This window comes from Trichoderma camerunense (genome assembly GCF_050948025.1).
Source record: "Trichoderma camerunense strain CBS 138272 chromosome Unknown V8C40scaffold_8, whole genome shotgun sequence".
In the NCBI taxonomy this organism is placed as follows: domain Eukaryota; kingdom Fungi; phylum Ascomycota; class Sordariomycetes; order Hypocreales; family Hypocreaceae; genus Trichoderma; species Trichoderma camerunense.
The window spans coordinates 1,604,116-1,621,739 of record NW_028145362.1 but is presented as its reverse complement, the minus strand read 5'-3'; the positions used below and the strand labels follow the sequence as shown (position 1 = coordinate 1,621,739).

General features: G+C 44.0%; 6 protein-coding genes across 6 annotated transcripts; 3 read left to right on the top strand and 3 right to left on the bottom strand.

The window, feature by feature from the left end:
• The first annotated feature begins 4,159 nt into the window (after nucleotides 1-4,159).
• On the top strand, nucleotides 4,160-5,432 carry V8C40DRAFT_244688 (A4/G1 family peptidase). Its single transcript, XM_083215720.1, has 2 exons — nucleotides 4,160-4,605; nucleotides 4,660-5,432. Exons 1-2 carry the CDS (start codon nucleotides 4,230-4,232, stop codon nucleotides 5,052-5,054), a joined length of 771 nt encoding a protein of 256 aa, XP_083073931.1. The 5' UTR covers nucleotides 4,160-4,229; the 3' UTR covers nucleotides 5,055-5,432.
• A 786-nt stretch (nucleotides 5,433-6,218) lies between these two features.
• Nucleotides 6,219-7,626, top strand: V8C40DRAFT_287347 (class I SAM-dependent methyltransferase; the record flags this gene model as incomplete). Its single annotated transcript, XM_083222707.1, has 5 exons — nucleotides 6,219-6,271; nucleotides 6,370-6,477; nucleotides 6,533-6,783; nucleotides 6,861-6,990; nucleotides 7,051-7,626. The coding sequence occupies 5 exons, from the start codon at nucleotides 6,219-6,221 to the stop codon at nucleotides 7,325-7,327; spliced, it is 819 nt and encodes a 272-aa protein (XP_083073930.1). The 3' UTR covers nucleotides 7,328-7,626.
• A 3,361-nt stretch (nucleotides 7,627-10,987) lies between these two features.
• Nucleotides 10,988-12,256, bottom strand: V8C40DRAFT_287345 (Zn(II)2Cys6 transcription factor domain-containing protein; the record flags this gene model as incomplete). Its single annotated transcript, XM_083222706.1, has 2 exons — nucleotides 10,988-11,905; nucleotides 11,960-12,256. 2 exons carry the CDS (start codon nucleotides 12,254-12,256, stop codon nucleotides 11,120-11,122), a joined length of 1,083 nt encoding a protein of 360 aa, XP_083073929.1. The 3' UTR covers nucleotides 10,988-11,119.
• A 250-nt stretch (nucleotides 12,257-12,506) lies between these two features.
• On the top strand, nucleotides 12,507-13,794 carry V8C40DRAFT_244681 (Alpha/Beta hydrolase protein). The gene has a single exon (XM_083215719.1). It carries the CDS (start codon nucleotides 12,878-12,880, stop codon nucleotides 13,781-13,783), a length of 906 nt encoding a protein of 301 aa, XP_083073928.1. The 5' UTR covers nucleotides 12,507-12,877; the 3' UTR covers nucleotides 13,784-13,794.
• Nucleotides 13,795-14,501: 707 nt separating this feature from the next.
• V8C40DRAFT_244680 (Alpha/Beta hydrolase protein) lies at nucleotides 14,502-15,396 on the bottom strand. Its single transcript, XM_083215718.1, has one exon. It carries the CDS (start codon nucleotides 15,227-15,229, stop codon nucleotides 14,702-14,704), a length of 528 nt encoding a protein of 175 aa, XP_083073927.1. The 5' UTR covers nucleotides 15,230-15,396; the 3' UTR covers nucleotides 14,502-14,701.
• Nucleotides 15,397-16,105: 709 nt separating this feature from the next.
• Nucleotides 16,106-16,926, bottom strand: V8C40DRAFT_244679 (MGMT family protein). Its single transcript, XM_083215717.1, has one exon. It carries the CDS (start codon nucleotides 16,743-16,745, stop codon nucleotides 16,242-16,244), a length of 504 nt encoding a protein of 167 aa, XP_083073926.1. The 5' UTR covers nucleotides 16,746-16,926; the 3' UTR covers nucleotides 16,106-16,241.
• Nucleotides 16,927-17,624: the final 698 nt, after the last annotated feature.

The window sequence follows — 17,624 nt, the reverse complement described above, 5'->3', positions numbered from 1 at the left end:
GGCACTATAACCTAGCCATTTACCTGCAATATCCATTTTCCTGCACGGCAAAAGCAATAATGCACTCCTACCACACCGAATACCTTCCGATCACTAACTAGTTTGAAGGCCCGATTTCCTTAGGCAGATTAAGTTGGTTCAATTGCCTGTACAGAGAAACCCCGGTATATTTCGAGTACATACTCCAGTGGTCACGGTCTAGCAAAGATTCACAGGTCTCGATACGAGACCTCACAAATTATTTTCTACTTCATTCCATATTGGCTACCAGACTCCCTATCCAATCAAATAGCTAACTGGATATAATGACACAGAATCCACTCAATACTTTGTATTTTACTCAGCATCATCTGTCTTATTGTTGGTCCTGTTATTGGAACCTCTTCATACACTATTGCTGCAAAAGCAACCAACGGCTCTCGGACAAAGTGAGATTAAAGATGAGCGGAAGAGAACAACGTGGGGAAGTGGGGCCTATCATTTCTTCTGTAACCTTCTTAGTAGTTGCTAAATGTTTAGCCACTTAATTGGTGAATTTTTAGCCGCTAGTTTATAATATCTTTAGCCAATAGCCCATCTTCTTTTAGCCACCGGTTTGTAGTCTTCCATAACGTTGCATTGAGTGACTAAAACACACGATGAGACCCAATTGAAGGCAAGGGCCCAAATCAATTCCTTGATTGAACACTTGTTATAAGTGGATATACGGAATACGTCATCCATCATGTTCGTATCAGTGAATCTCGTGAAAGTTTTACCTTGAAGCTCTATGCTCTGAAAGACTACATAGGTAGGCCGGGGAGCATATGTCTAATGCAGGACGGATTGTCGCAACCCAAAGTAAGTGGTAGCGAAAATGGAGAAAGCATAATTACCCAGTAAGAGACCGTGGCTATTGGCTGTAAGGCGGGGTACAGCAATCTCCAGGCTGAGCATCCCGGCGTCGTAAACTCCAAGGGCCCTTATTGCCTATTTAATTATTCCGTTTCGTTCCTCACAGGAATATCCGAGCACGGGCACCTTGCATGGCTGTCGTCCGCCAATAGGAGGACTCCTGCTCCTGGATAAGATGAGGCTCGCCACTTATAGTTTCTGCCTCTATTGAGGCTGGTTAGCCTGATCTGTTACGGTTTGGTGTTTATTATAGCCGTTTTATAAAAGCTCTCCAGGCGTCTCCATTATGCGGATTGGCCGAAAGTTTCGGGGTATTGTAAAGTCACATTTCATGAACGGATAAACCGATCTACCTCATATCCACATGGGGCGTTATATTTGTATCAAGCAAGATACGCATGTTTTTGGGTCGGTTCTAGCTTCGTCATTTCTGATCACCAACAAGTGGCTGGGCCGTTACCTATAGTTGTATATATATTAAAGCAAAGATGGGCCACCTACTAATTCGACATGTTCTTTGTTTCTCATGCTGACCTTTATCATATTGCTTGTCGGTATGAGCGACTGCACATCATTGACTACGAGGTGGTTTTACGGATGCATCCTTTCCATCTCATGAAGTACACTTGGAGATTCGGCAATCGATACACACTGACAGATGAGTCCGAGAAAAAACACGAATTGGTTGAACTATGAGCTGAAATCATTGGCAAAAATAAATGACAAGAATATGTGACGTATTCCAGTGAAAATATGCATCGAAACATCATTGTAAAAGGATGTTTGTTTTGCTCGTATAGTATTGGCATTTTCCCATTGTATACTTTCATGGAGGCTTCTTCCCATTGTCAAAGAACGTGGCACGAATTCATGCTCCTGCTTATATCAGCTTCAAAATATGTACACCTTCAGTACTACTGAGTTGATGCGCATCCAATCTAGAGTATCAGAAGCCAATAGGAAATATTCCTACATGTACTCCACGGCGATTTTTAAATCCCGTGATATATGATGCCACAAAGCTTAGAACCCCATGTAAAATGTAAAATGCACTTGTACATATGATATGAAATCTGCTGAGCTTCATGAACTTTGTGAGGTACTATTTTTACCATAATGGTAGGTATCTCACGTATCTCTGACGAGTGTTCATGATAGTGGATTCAGGTAAAGTATCAAGAATGAGTGAAATGACAAAAATTACCTTTTTTTAAAGAACATTATCTATATGCTACAACTATCAGTTCGACAAATACAGTTGATAAGATATGTTTCAAAGGGCTTTTGAAGTCCAATCATGATATTCCGTATTAATACCCTACAACGTGATGTCATATGCTATTTCTAACACTGCCGCTGTCGTGATATATGATCATTATCTTAAACATCGCATCAGTATAGATACGGTACTGTACAGACGTAGCGCGTAGTAGATGAAATTGTAGCCGAAGGCATAATTAAAGCTATGCGTATCCTTCTTCATATCTGGATTATCAGTAACAATGCTAACATCGTTTAATGTATGTCTATCAAAAGATATGACATATGCCTTTATATCTAAGATCACTCAGCTAAAATATATGTTCTATTCAAGGAAATAACTGCATTTGTCGGACTCAAGGGAGTCATAGGTCATTTGGAGAAAAGATTTCGCTTCCTGCCAAAAATAAATGTCCGTTTACAAAAGAAAACCCATTTTTGCGCTGGCTGTACAAGTAATAGTAATTTGGTATCAACAACTCATCTACTTATTGGCTGTATAAGTCTTTACATTTATAGATGCAACAAAGATGCTTCGAGACGTTTGGGTAAATAAACGCCACTGCACTGGTCATTCTGTCATATATCGACCATGTAGTGAATTTAATCTCACGCGTATGATGCACCGAGTTGATTGGAGACTAATAAGGGGAAAAGGGAAGAACATTGAGGGAAAGCGGTAGTTAGAGTTACTATGGACAATAAAGAGGTAAAGAAGATTGAGTATGACAAACGTAACACACCTCTGTTCCCAATGTATAAACAGCGTTTTAAATCGGAAAGACAAATACATATACGACTTGGTGAACTAAATCGGACCAGATATTCTACGGCCCTTGATCACGGCGCAACACAGGTGGGAAACGAAGGCGTACATATACCTTTTGAGGCGATGTAGATGGGCAGCTGGCTGATTTGATTAGCAATATGAGCACAGCAAAGACAAAATATTTGTGTTGCGATCAACCAATGATGCACTTGTGGTCCAGCGCGTATGAGTCGATAAGAGGGAGGTGAAACTAGATGATGTCATGCCAGCGAATCCATGCTCAATGTTCAGCCACGGGCCTGATAACCAGTAATCAAGAATAAAAATGCTCTAGCCCTTGTTGCTCCAAGTTGATAAGGCATCGCGGAAGCTACCAACTTAAGTAGGTAGCTGTAAAACGAACACAGGATATTGAAGCCAATCATCTGCTGTCAAGCCGCTTTCCTGTTTTGGACATGGGGAAATCGGAACATCGGCATCAAGCTTGGTGGTTGTCTGAACCAACTAGCCAGGATCGGGACCTAACCCGCGTAAATAAGGAAGGTGAATAGTCTCCGATAGCTACTCCGATAGGGCAAGATCGCCAAGCCACAATCTTATAAAAGAATGCTTAAACATTGAGTTATCTCCCCCAGTCGCGTAATAACCATAATCGTGATGTTCAAGATGAGCGTTTTATATTCCGAGGTAGAGACGAAAAAAGCTTGTGAAATGTTTTCTTTCACAGTTTCATCTTTCTCTGTATTGTCTCTCCATAAAAACTATGTCGTCAAATGCCAAGCCAAGCGAACATACGTAGCGAGGATGTACGGCTTCTCGGCACGTCTACATGGTCTTCCACTTGTCCCGGCGCCAATCCCCACCACCATTTCCTCTGTAGGGTGTGGTAGCATGTATACTGCATTCGGATTGTTTTCTGCGTAAAGAACTTATGTAGCAGCGAGCTTCGCGTTGGGCACTTATATCCTCATGGTGGCGTAAATGCAATGTTATTATCGCGTATGGGCCTCGTACTGGTCTTAATACGGAATCTCGTTTCCAATGATAGCTCGGAGATGTTTTTCAAGAGGGAAGGTGTACCGCAATTTGTTGTACGATACCAATGCATCTCCAATTGGAGCCTCCCAGCCTCGCAGTGGCCTGGAGATTAGGAAGAGATATCTCTTATTTACCTGGGTCGACGCAAATATAAATACAGCATCGTTTCCTTCGTTGATATATCGTCCAACCTCATCACAGAGTCTTCACACAGCACACTTGATCTGCCAACTCTCCTCGAGAAAATCCTTGACATTCATCGCCCAACATGATGTTCATCGCTAGCATTGCCCTCTCGGCGCTTCTTTGCGCCGATGCCGCACTGGCCGGTGTTGCTCAAAACCGAGGCCTTGCTGCTCGTCTTGCTCGCCGTGCTGGTCGCCGCTCAGCTCCCATGAGGAACAACACCAGCCATGCTACTGTCCAGTCTAACTGGGGTGGTGCCATTCTCGGTGGCTCAGGCTTTACCGCAGCTTCAGCAACTGTCACTGTGCCCAGAGGCGGTGGTGGTTCAAGTGCTGCAGGTTCTGCTTGGGTCGGTATCGACGGTGCCACCTGTGACACCGCCATCTTGCAGACTGGTTTCGATTTCTATGGTGACGGCACATATGACGCTTGGTATGAGTGGTACCCTGAGTTTGCTGGTAAGTGTCCTTCTCATGACTTCCAAAAAAGGATGGCGGTTTAACTTGCAACAGCCGATTTCTCCGGCATTGATATCAGCGAGGGCGACCAGATTGCCATGTCCGTCGTGGCTACATCCCTGACCGGCGGCTCTGCCACTCTTCAGAACCTGTCCACGGGTCAAAAGGTGACTCAAACCTTCAGCCGCGTCACTGCAGGCTCTCTTTGCGAAACCAGTGCCGAGTTCATCATTGAGGACTTTGAGGAATGCAACTCGAATGGTAGCAACTGCCAGCCAGTTCCATTTGCCTCTTTCAGCCCTGCGATTCAGTTCACCTCTGCTTCCGCTACAAAGAATGGACAGAAGGTCACTCTCAGCGGTGCTGAACTCAGCGAGGTCATTGTCAACAACAAGGATTTGACCAAGTGCTCTGTCTCTGGCAGCACTCTCTCTTGCTCTTACGTCTAAGGGATAACTACGAGCAGAACGGAGAAATTGGGATGGGTCTAGCTGAGATGTTTCTTGATCAGCTGCTCTGTTCTATGATGTCTCCACAACAAAAGTTAAAAAAAGATTTGTTGTTTACTACATACTAGTCAAGAATTGTAGATAGACAAATAAATCCTTCCATATACAAAAGCCCCATCGTAGGTGGGATATATATCTCTTACCATAACCATCAAAATGACCCACGTCCATTCTCTTAACATCCCGAACATTGTTCCCGAGGTTACACATTACTCCGGTTACGATCAACGAAGCCATGGTGTGTGTGAGTACAGTTGCATAGATAATATTGATGGGCAAAAGTAATGTAACTATTGATTAGCCACCCGAGGTCGAAGCACCCCTTTGAGCTAGAATATCACGCCACATGAAAGTTGGACATTCATTTTGGGATACGAGCCCTTCATTTTAGCATAGTAATGACTTTGAACAGGCTTAGCTTTTTGTTGATATAAGCGGCTGCTTACGTGTAAGACATCACATACATTTCGCTCTTCCGCAACGGCCGAACTGTTTCCTTAACTTTTCCTAAAACCTCCATAAAATAAGCATAAACTAAAATTGTACCCGGAATTTAATCTCACATGTGTTCAAATGCGCTACGCAACCGAGGTGGTAGTAGAATACTATGGCTACAAAAACGGCCACAATAAATGCAGGACAAATACGCAGCCTTGTGAATGTATCGTACTCTTCCCTCTTCCCAAAACCCGAGGTTCAGCACTAAGCAGTCTTACTTTGACTTAGTAAGGTTCTGATTGTAGTCTAACAGCCGGTCTCTCTCAATACCTACATGAGGAAAATTATACATGGTGCTGTACCACCTACTGCGTATTATAGAGTTTTAGCTTTAGACAGCATCCGCCCGCAACTCTCTTGACCTTTATCATTTCAACAGCCAAAATTCTTCTGTCGAGCGATTGTGCTGCAGAAATAAATAGATATGACGCGGCTTTGTGTGACTAGCCGTCAGCTTTCCGAGGTTGTGAATGAAGATACCTGCGTAACGGATATGAAGTCTATAAATTGAGCTCCTGCTGTCTATTCCAACAAAGAGTTAATGATAAAGACTTATCTTGCTAATTGCTTCTAACATCTTGATAATTGCAAACTGGCTTGAATAAAATGGCTGCAACCGACGATTACGTGTTTGCGAGAGACTATGCAGAGGGATTGAGGTGAGTTAAATGATCTTCGCCTGGGTTTGAGCAGAAATGCAAGAACTTTTGAACTTGTAAGTCTAGTACTGATCAATAGATGGCTGACCTTTCATCAGGCTGGAAACCCAACATCTCTTATGGAACATTCACAATGGCTACACAATCAATCCCAAAATTCCAATTACTCCTCAAACAAAGATTGCAGATGTGGGGACAGGAACAGGGTAGACGTTCTTAATTGAGCTGTGTTGGAAATTTCTATGCTTATCATAACGATAGTGTGTGGCTTCTGGATGTGGCTACTCAGGTTCCCCCAACCGTGCAGCTTGATGGCTTCGATATTTCGGACGGACAATTTCCGCACAAGTCGAACATACCCGATAACGTGGATTTTCGAATCATGGACGCTTTATCTGAAGTTCCAGACGATCTTGTTGAAAAATATGACGTCGTTCATATTCGATATCTCGGACCTATAGTGAAAAGAGGCAATGTGGAGCCAATAATTCAACACGCAATGCGATTGTTGAGTAAGTTGCCAAACTATGAGACTCATATTTAAGTACCCTCATATAGTATAATAACTTCTAATCTGTTAAATCGATAGAAGTCGGCGGGTATCTACAATGGGAGGAAGCTGACCTTACTCGCAACAAGCTGTGCATCAAAGGGCCCGAAGCAGAGGCTTTTTATGCTTTCGCTAGTCTTGGATATGACACTTTGGACTTTACTTTCTCGTAAGTTTGAACACAGGTAACCATTTATGGATTTGATACATCTGCTAACCCACTATGTAGATGGGTAGAGGATCTTCCTATCCGCTTGAATCGGGCCGGTTTCGAAGTGCTGAAGTTTAGAAATGATCAATTGCCGCAGGCTATGGCTCCATTAGTGACCAGAACATTTGTTTTGACTCACATTGCGGGCATAGATGCTTTTTATAAGAATGGCCATGAGTCTCTGCCACCTCGGCACGAAGCTGATGCTTTATTGGCGGCGCTAATTGGGGCAGTTAAGAAGGGAGCGGCGATTTACCCAACACAAGTTAGTTTACTTGCCCGAAAGGCGGCTTGATCCAGGCGTCCAGCATGGCCACTTGCTTCCAAGGGTTCATTTCGCTTGCAACTGCTGCTTCATGGTCAACTTATCCCTAATCGCTACTTGGACCATTCTACTGCATATTCCACAATCTGAATGCAAATAATCCAGATTCATGATTGCTTGCCACATTCTGAACCGTGATTTCCTACTCTGAGCTGCTTCAACTGCCCGAACTTCCGTTTTTGGGGTGTGGGGGGTTTGCAATTTACCAGTACGGAGTACGAGTACATTGATTGCTAAGCCCCCTCCAATCCTCCAGTCACCTCTCTTATCAACTGGTTTATCTGATGCTGACATCTCTTAGTTGTCTTTACAACGATCATTTTCTCAAGAGAGATTACATATTTGCTTCAATGTTAGTAGTATTTTGCTGCTATCGTATTGCCTTGCTATCTGGGATATTTATCTGCTAGCAGTAGGTATTATACCTGGTATTGATTGGGAAGCAAAAGGCTGAGCACTTGGGCTAGTTTATTTCCATCAACGAAAGGAAGTTGCTAAGCCTCTTAGTCTGGTTTCTGATGACGCGTATGACGCGTCAAACAGCGGAAGATACGTGGGATGAATCATGACACATGCGCTCCGAGAGACTGATATACGAGCAACAGTAAACGGTTAAGACAAAGACAAACAAAATATGAGCATTAAGATAGATGGGAGTTTTGACACTTTATTCACTAGAGTCGGAACTTCGAGTTGTTGTTTTTTTTGTGAAAATGTAAATTGAATGCGCCTGAATATTCCCGGACATTGAAGCATCTGCTATCGGGACTAATGTTATTGTGCAATCAACTCGAAGAGCAAGCTGCTGTTATCCAGATGAGAGATTTTGCATGCCACCCACAGCCACAGCCATTATGGGTGACGGACAAGAAAGTGGATCCAAGGCAGTTTTTAACCATACCACCAACTTAAAAATAATACAAGGTTCTATTTTTATCTTCAACCCTGTTCTCAAATGTGTTGGTTCTTTCCTGTCATGCCCGTACGCGTACGAGTATATGGGATACTGGAACTGAGACAACTCAAGATTATTCTAACAGTGATGAGATCGGGTGCTACTAGTTTTGGGGTTATGTGGGCTAACTTGATTCACTGGCAAGTGGGCTTCACAATATTGGCAACACTGAAATAAAAGAAATGTCACTTCTATCCAATCACTACATATTCGCCACTACAACTTGGATAGCATCTGTAACCTAAAATAATCCCTTTGAGGAAAGGGGGAAAAAGAGAGAGAGAGAAAAGCCTATGAGGTATTGCATCCAGCGTTTGTAGCCTTGGTGATGGTATCTATAACCACTCAACCTTCACAAAATGCAAAGAGCTACAATTGAGAGAGAAAAGTTGCATGGCTCAAATAAACAAATTTCAGAGCTTACCCCAAAGCAGCACTGATGATGTGATCCTTTGTCAAATTTGTTAACGGCTCAGATTTAGTTAGAGTAGGAGGGCAGCAATCAACGAACCCCCTGTCGCTGCATAATGACTCAAGTTATAAAGACACAGCATCAGGCCAAAGTAAGCAAGATGGTTTGTTGCTTTCCTTTCAATATTGAGAATCTTGATGCGCGCATGATTGAGAGTAAAGATGCCATGTTTTCCAGCATCCCCCCGCCATCGCAGGCTGACACTTGCGCTATTGTTCTGTATTGCTATTTGGCAACTCAATTCATACCTTAGCTACGGCTCTAGCCTCTATAATATAGCCACTTGTCGCAACACTGCTGGAAAGCATCAGATACCCTCCCATCCATTGACAAAGTGCCCAGTTTCATTGGAATCACATAAGCAGACAGACTCCTCCTACACGGGGTTAGCGCCAGCTTTATCTCCCACAGAGCTTCTCTGTCGATCGACAGAACCCCGAGCAGTGGGCATTCCAAAACTACTTCATCAAAGTTGGAAGTCCAATAACTTACCTGCTAAATTTAAAAGATGGAGCGATACATGTCGCAGGCAACATCCAGATTGGGAATGGGTTTTGTGGACCGATGAAGATAATCTCCAGCTTGTGAAGGACTACTTCCCATGGCTTGAGGACACCTTTTTAAGCCTACCTGGTAATATTTATCGGGCAGATTTGGCACGGAATCTCTACATGTACATGTTTGGCGGGTGAGTTGAAACTACCCTTTAAGCGCCCACATTTAACTGTTCATGAGTTTTAACCTAAAGATTAGGATATACGCTGATTTAGACACGGAGTGTCTGCGTCCTACATTCGATGCACTAAGATCAAACAATATTTCGCTGCCTGGCAAGTCGGAGAATGAATTTACGAATGAAAGCTCCATGAGCCACGTCGCCATGTTCGGTCGCATGGGCTCTGATCAAACTTTTGATCACCATCTGCCAAACGCGTGGATGGCAGCTTCGGTCCGACATCCCTTCTTTCTTTTGCCGCTGGAATTTGCAAAAGCCGAGATACAAAAGAGTAAACGTATTTTGCACCAATTGTGGTACGACTATCCATCAGCAGAGCAGCTGACCGGGCCTATTGCACTGGCAAAGAATATTCGGCGATATCAAATCTGTGGCGATACGCTGGATAGCATAATCTTATTACCTGATGGTCTGATATACCCCTTCAATTGGAATGAAGGCCAGGAGATACGGTCAATTTGCTCAGCTGAGAAAGACTCCTTTAATGAGAGCAGTTGTAAAGAGACGTTAGGTGTTGGCGTAAAAGGCAGCATATCCATAACATATTGGAGCCACACTCACAGAGGCAAGGGTTCAGATGACGAAAACATAGATCGCATTAGCCAAGACAAATAACACTTTGGTACTATGGAAACTGTTCAGCTTCATTGCAATGACACATTCAAGAAAAATTACTGCAACATATCACCGTGCCTAGAATGCACATCGAGCGATGTCAACTGTGATCGCATCATATAATGGCGACTGTAGGCGTATTGTTGATTCAACAACCTTTCTATCCGCCAATGGTTAAGCGATTGTACTATTACTTATTATGACTTTCCATAGGATCCCTTCTTTCATTCAAGCTCAAGATTAGATATATAATCCCAAAAGTGGTTTTTTTACTGTCATCCATATATCTACAACCATCTATGTCTACCCAACTTCATCAACGTAACTGCGTAGTCTCATATCACCACCACCTAAAGAGCAGCCCAATCTTCATAATCAGTGCGCCTATTCAATGTCGCTGATGAATCATATAATTATTAAGCTCTGGAATTCCGTCATTGATTCGGACATTTTACATAATAAAGCTTCATGTCAGAGTGTGAACCCCCTCCCCAAAACGGAACAATTACAATGACGCATAACGATGCAATGCATCATTTTTTCCCCTCGGAAATCACACCATGGACAAAAGTAGATGCCTAACTTTAACTCATGTTGTCACACATTCTTTGCTATTAGAAAGGTGAAGACTACATCAATATCATCTTCCTTTAAGATCTTATTCAGTCCCGGAAGATAAGGCTTGCGACTTGAATATGAAAGTTATTATGTGCTAATAGTTGAAGAGCTGGTACAATATAGCCCACATGTGAGAGTATCACAGCATGCTTACCAAAGTCAAAAGTGGAGGCGTCACAGAATCATAGCTTATGACATATACGACTAAATAATGGGAAACAATATAAGTATTATCCAACATGCGTCAAAGTTAACCAGGGATATATCCCGGTCAGACTCGTATTATCATGCTTCATTATTGAGCGCTAGCAACTGGCTAGAATGACTGACCCTTAACTCCAAATTGTAATGTAGCTATCCTTCATGCTATGCAATACCAATGTGTTGATCGAAGGAATCCTTTCCAAACCGGATAACCAAGAGAAGCCTTTCAAATAGATGATACGGGCGACTCAAGTGATTGGCAAACTCATTTGTGTATTCGTGGTAGGAAACGATTGACTGTGAAAGATTTGGCGGCAGTGATGGCCATTCTGTTCTAGATGGAATGTCCCATAACCAGGTATGACGGCTAAACGGCAGCGTTTCAACAAACATAGAATGAGGGTGGTAGCCAAATCTGGTAAGATGATAGACACCTCGAATCAGATAGGAGATTATGATGGTTCGACGAACACTCTCGGCAAACGCCCACGCTTGCCAAGGGCTCAGCTTCCCTGAAATCTCTCTTGAGGCCTGTTCCCATACCTGCAGCGTCCACTGGTTGAGAGTGTTCATATGCGCTTCTGCAAATCTTCTCTGTTGCGGATCTTTATCGAAAAGGCAGATAAGCAGATACAGAATTAACGCCTGAAGTGAAGCTAAAAGATCGCTAAATGAGCATAGCGTCGGGTATTCGTTGATGATTTCATCAACTTTTTTGTGCAGAGTTTGGAAACAAAATAGTCCACTGTTTTCTATTGAGAGTGAATACAATCGACAGACACCATAAGTGTCTTTGATCTGCTTTGGTAGGCTCTGGCTGTACAACGACGAGTGAATGAAGGGAGTTTTTGCTTCGCGGGAGAATGTCAGTGGGAAAGCTTCCAGATGAGTCGCTAAATAATAAACGGTCGCGAGGTCTTTTCTCCATTCTATAACAGGCAATGGAGGCTAGTAGATGGCCAGATCGGCGCCCATGTGTCCCGAATAGCACCACTGCTGAACAAGGTACGAAGGTGCCCTCATTTGGGAGAAGTAGAAGAATTCCATATCGCGTAACGATAATCTTCTACAAGTTCCGCTTTGTAGGCAGTCTCCAGCTGCTTTACGAATCTTAGACTTGCCGCGTAAGAATTGCGGCTGATGCCCGACGAGCGAGACCAGTGGTTGGTTCGCATATGAGCACTCCAGGCCTTTGTCAAGACATCGTTCACATTTCGGTAATCCGGCTTTGCAGCGCCGCTTAGCCTTGGCGCAGGCATGACAGGATCTGGAAAGAGAGATACTCTGTGCTTTCGGCATAGGGATGGTGTTTGTCAGTCAACTGGCTGCGCTGTACTCAGTAGCCCCCTTCGTGCTATGCTTCACTGTCGCAGGGTCGCAGGTAGCAGTATACACATATGTTGGAAATTCGTTTGCGCAAGGATTATTAAAGCAGACTTCATCCCACTTTGCGGGAGCTTTCCTACAAATAGTTTAGTCTCCGCCTGACAAATTGTGGCCAACGTTCCCGGTTCGGATATATTAAGTCATTCTTTGACATTATGTGGTTGTTGCCTCATCTATTTCCCCAAACGGCCAGCACCTGGTAACCCCCAGAGCAAATACTTACGTCAATTCATCTTAAAAAGGCCTATGTGCAGTCTTGTCTCTGTCTATTCAATGTCTGTCTTGCGGGTCGGGCTTGGTCTCCCACTCGGAATGAAGTGGGAGCGGGCAAGTGGCTTTTACTCGGACAGTATTTTCTTGTGTGATGTATTTATATAGTTGGCATTACCCGCTCACTTGTATCGATATTAGTTTTCGGACAATCTCATTCTGAGTCAAGGCGTATTCGCTGCTCCTTCCAGCTCTTTCAACTTTATCTCTATTCTCATTCCTGTCTGCCTCCAATATCCATTACACAAGTTCACATTCTTGACAATGGCGTATGACTCTTCGCAGCTTATTTCTGCCCAGTTTCCTTTTGAGAAGCAGAAAATAGAGATCCTATGCAGCCATATTGCATATGTTGATGTCGGCGCTTCTGAGGGATCTGCCACTATCTTTTTGCATGGCAATCCAACATCGTCCTATGTGTGGCGCAACATCATTCCCCATGTCTGTGACAAGAGTCGCTGCATTGCACCGGACTTGATAGGATTTGGCGACTCAGATAAGGTCGCTGGGCTTGAATACAAGATTGCAGACCACCAGCGGTACTTGGATGCCTTTCTAGATGCTGTTTTACCTACCGAAACAGTCACTCTTGTTCTCCACGACTGGGGTTCAGCACTCGGCTTTGACTGGGCACGCCGCCATCAATATCGAGTTACCGGGCTCTCTTTCTTTGAGTTCGTTCTTCCTGCGCCGAGCTGGGATGTGTTTCCGCCAGCTGTCGCGGAAAACTTTGTACCATTCCGTGATCCTAAACTTGGGCGGGAGTTGCTTATCAACCAAAACGTTTTCATTGAAAAGGTTTTGCCTCTCAATGTTTTGCGCAAGCTATCCGAGGAAGAGATGAGGCAGTATCGTCGCCCATTCCTTCAATTGGAGTCACGCGAGCCACTCTGGCGGTTCCCTAATGAGATTCCGATTGAGGGACATCCTGCCGACGTGTGGGAGAAGGTCACTAAGTATATAGATTGGCTATCCCATACTGACATTCCAAAGCTCTTCTTTTGGGCCGAACCAGCTGTTGTTATTACAAAGGATACGGTGGAAAATTTTGTCAAAAAGCTACACAACACAAAAATTGTGCATCTTGGACATGGTCTCCATTATTTCCAGGAGGATTATCCGCATACCATTGGTCGTGAAATTGCGCAGTGGCTGCCACAGCAGAAGTGAAAATAGCGAGCTACCTGAAGATTAGAAGTAGTATTGCTAAATTATATATGAGCTCGTTATTTTTATGCTTGCAAATAGGATTTTGTCATCATTGTGACGTCTCACAGCATCTTGTAAAGCCATTTTTACCGGAAGGTTAACTGGTATTATACTTTGAAAGCAGCTATAGGTCGCAGTAAAGGAGAATTTAAGTGTTGAATATGCGATCGGCTGTGATAAGCTAATTTCACCGGCGGCTCAGGCCGCTATTAATGTCTACTAGATCTTCAGCAGCCGAAAACTTCACCATGAGCACAGCCTGCATCACACGTACCTATAACTACGCCTATAGAGCACAATGAAGCAGAAATAACGAAATAAAAAAGCTGGCTGAGGATATTTAAGGGAAATTGTAGCTGGGAGACATAAGCTGCATGATTGAGGCACTTCACGATGTCTGTGATACGAGATTCAACGGTTCAGCATGAATAATGCTATAGGGCAGTTGTTATAGAGAGCGATGCTCATCCATTTCTTTAGCCAGGGTGCGTCTAATAGCTCTGCAAAAAGACATCATTGATGTGATTGTTGTAATGGATTAGGGTCTATTGCCTCTCGAGGGTCACCTTATGTTTACACCGTATGAGTGAGAAGATAAAATTTCGGGAGTAGATGGTTCGAAGCTTGCGCGATAGAGAAAGTTGGGGAGGTACTCTTAAATTGAACCACGGTACTTAGGCGGCATTGAACAAGACTCTTGAATAAGCCGTACTAATCCCCAGCCTTGTCTTCATAGCTTGCATCACAAAAAATACAGGTTCAAAAGGCTATCCTCCTACGCCATAGCACTTAAACTAAAACAGAAGTATGATTGCTGCATTGTTCAGATCAAGCTATGAACTGCCGTGGTAAGTATATAGCGATATCCAAAGTTAATTTTCAGAGCGTTTGGAGGAACTGTTTGATGGCATCGGCTACCTCCTTGGGCTTCTCACCCGGGATCAAATGGCCTGAGCCCTCTACTACAACCAGATTCGCCCTGCCACCTGGCATATCATTGATCTTGTCCCTGATATCAGTTTTCATTCTCTCGACAGGTTCGAGTATATCCTTATCTCCCGCAAGAACCACAACCGGGACATCAACATGTTTGAAGAGATTAGTGATGTCGTCTTCCATACCATACGCCGGCCACGCATATTTCGCCCACTTGTTCCCACGGACCATGTCTTCGGCTACCGCCTTGATAACTTCGTCCGTCAAGTTCCCTGGTGCCGAAAGAACAGTGCGAATGACGCCCTCTGCATTTTCCATGTTATCAAATGCATGTACTTGGGCGTCTTTCATGTTAGGATCTGGCAAATGAACTGGGCCGGGGGGTGCAGGCCCGACAAGAGCCAGGCCTTTTAATACGCCCGCAGGTAGAAGATGCCTTCCAGTAATTGCCATTGATACCTTGCCTCCCATTGAGTGCCCAACAAGCACAACAGATTTTAGATTCAATTCCTTGATGATAAACTCCACGTCGGACGCGAAGTCAATAACCTTGTAAGCCGTAGGCTCATCAGGTCCCGTAGATGCACCCCAACCGCGAAGGCTAACACCAATGGTTGGATAAGACGGTGACAAGGTCTCAATAACCGACCGAAAACTCTTTGAAGAGCCTCCCCAAATATGGAGGAAGATCAGAGATGGGGTGTTCTCATCAATGCCGCCAGTCGGCACGGTTAGCGAGAGCTCGATCTCAACATCGCTGCTGACTCTAATAAACTTAGAAGAAGTAGTTGATGCCATGTCAAAAGCTGAAGAAGAGAAATTGTGTGAAGTCAGGTGAAACGTCTATGAACGAAATGTCGCATATGATTAGATGTTGATCTCAATCCTGATGCTTTGAGAACGCTTTCCATTTCAGAGAGCATCATCTTGTTTTATATATCAGGGGCGGTATAACGATGAGTTAAAATGTCCGAGAAAACTCGTCATAATCCAGCCCATACCTTCTTTAAATCACGATGACTCGTGTGGGAGACCGAATTAATTGCTTGAATGAATAGTTTCATCCCTTTTGTTTACAAAGTCTTGAGCTTGGAGTAATACATTGATTGCCTTCGGCTTTCTGGATGAAACCTTGCTTTCCCCTAACAGGCTTAGTCTCCGCTCCGAAGCCAACAGACCATTGTCATTCTCTCCGATTAGCCCCAGAGTCGCAAAACATCTCATATCCGCGGTGGCTACAGTTGGGAATATAATTCCTAGAGCCGAGAGCCAAATAATAGAAAAGTCCGGAGAAGTTGTTCTGGCTAGCTTGCTGATAGCTGATGTGATGCGATATCTCGAGAAAATTCGGGACCTAGCCCCTCGACGCGGACGCGTTCAGCATCACGCTAGTGGGCGAAGGCGAACCCCACGATAGTACGGAGTACAGATGACCAATAATATATTCTTGGTTCATTGAATGCTCTGCATAACCCGCCTCTTTTTAACTCGTCGATTTGATGCCATCGCGAATGGTATCTATGTTCCACGGCCCGTCCCAAAGTACCTTCTTTCGATTCACAACCATGCCCTTGCCATCGATTTGGACTCCCTCGTCATGTAGAATTTGTATCTTTAGACTAAGCTTAGTGCCAGCAGGTTGCGCCGGCGATATCTTTGGCCCGCGAGGCTTGCTCTGGTGTGCAGCTCCCTGAACAAGTCCATCTTTCGATCTTTTAAAGTTCTTTTTATCGATGCTCTCACCATCAAATCCCGTTATGAAACCGCTACTGCCCACACACCTATGGCAAGGGACTTCCGGCGCAAACGGGTTGTTGCGTAGAGCATTGCCAACTGCTCGGGGAGAAGTCTTGAGCGCACGCGCGATGGCGCCGTAAGTGGTCACACGACCTTTGGGGATTTGAAGTAATAGTGCGTAGACTTTTTCTTGGAATTGAGTGACCGACTGAGTCTTTGTAGTTGAGACGCTGAGTGTATCCCTCGCCATTGTGTCCTTTTCTTAATATGTATCAATGCACGTCTTAACTGCCCCTTAGCCGTACATAAAGCAGCTATAAATACGTTCTGAACATTAATAATTTCCTTTAGCCAGGGGCCCGCGTTACGATGTGTCACCAGACTTTGCCCCAAGTGATTATTGCCTCCCTGATTAGCATGCCAAATTCACGCTGAAGACGCGAACAGTGCAAGTTGCTTCCTCATCTTATTACCGCATTTGTGGTTCAGTTAACCATGATGACTAAGCGAACACCCCAACGCTGCTGCACGGGGTTTGGGAAGTATTTCGCGTTATGCCACTCTACTATGGAAACGTCCTATGTGCCACCATTCCGAGCATTAACTTGTGTAGCAATTACTAATATACTTCGTACATATAATAGAGATTGGAGATGCGACTCGTTCAATCACATGACTGAGAATACAGCTGCTACGGATGACTCTTTTTCACCCTGTTACCTAATCTGCTAATACTAGAATCATTACACTACAGCAATGAGAAAGACAGTTGACGTTGATGGAAACGACTATCTCGCCGCAACAAGAGTTGAAAAGAAGTTTTTTCAACTACCAAAAAGCGGATACAAAGTGTTTTATTAGGACAGAGAGAATATCCCCATCCCGACAGTTCAGTCTAATGGCTGCCATATAATAAAAATTGAAATTCTAGGGTAGCGCGCCTTGTGTAGGCCAAAATTAACATGGAACTGTTAAAAAGTTTCCTTCCTCGCGTGACACCGAGGCGTTGAATCCTTCATACTGCACATTTCCTGTCTTTATCAACTTTGAGAATCGCCACTGGGACTCTATGTTAATAATCTTGGGTCTATTTGTATGGCATGGCAAACACACTGCGATTTCCATTGCC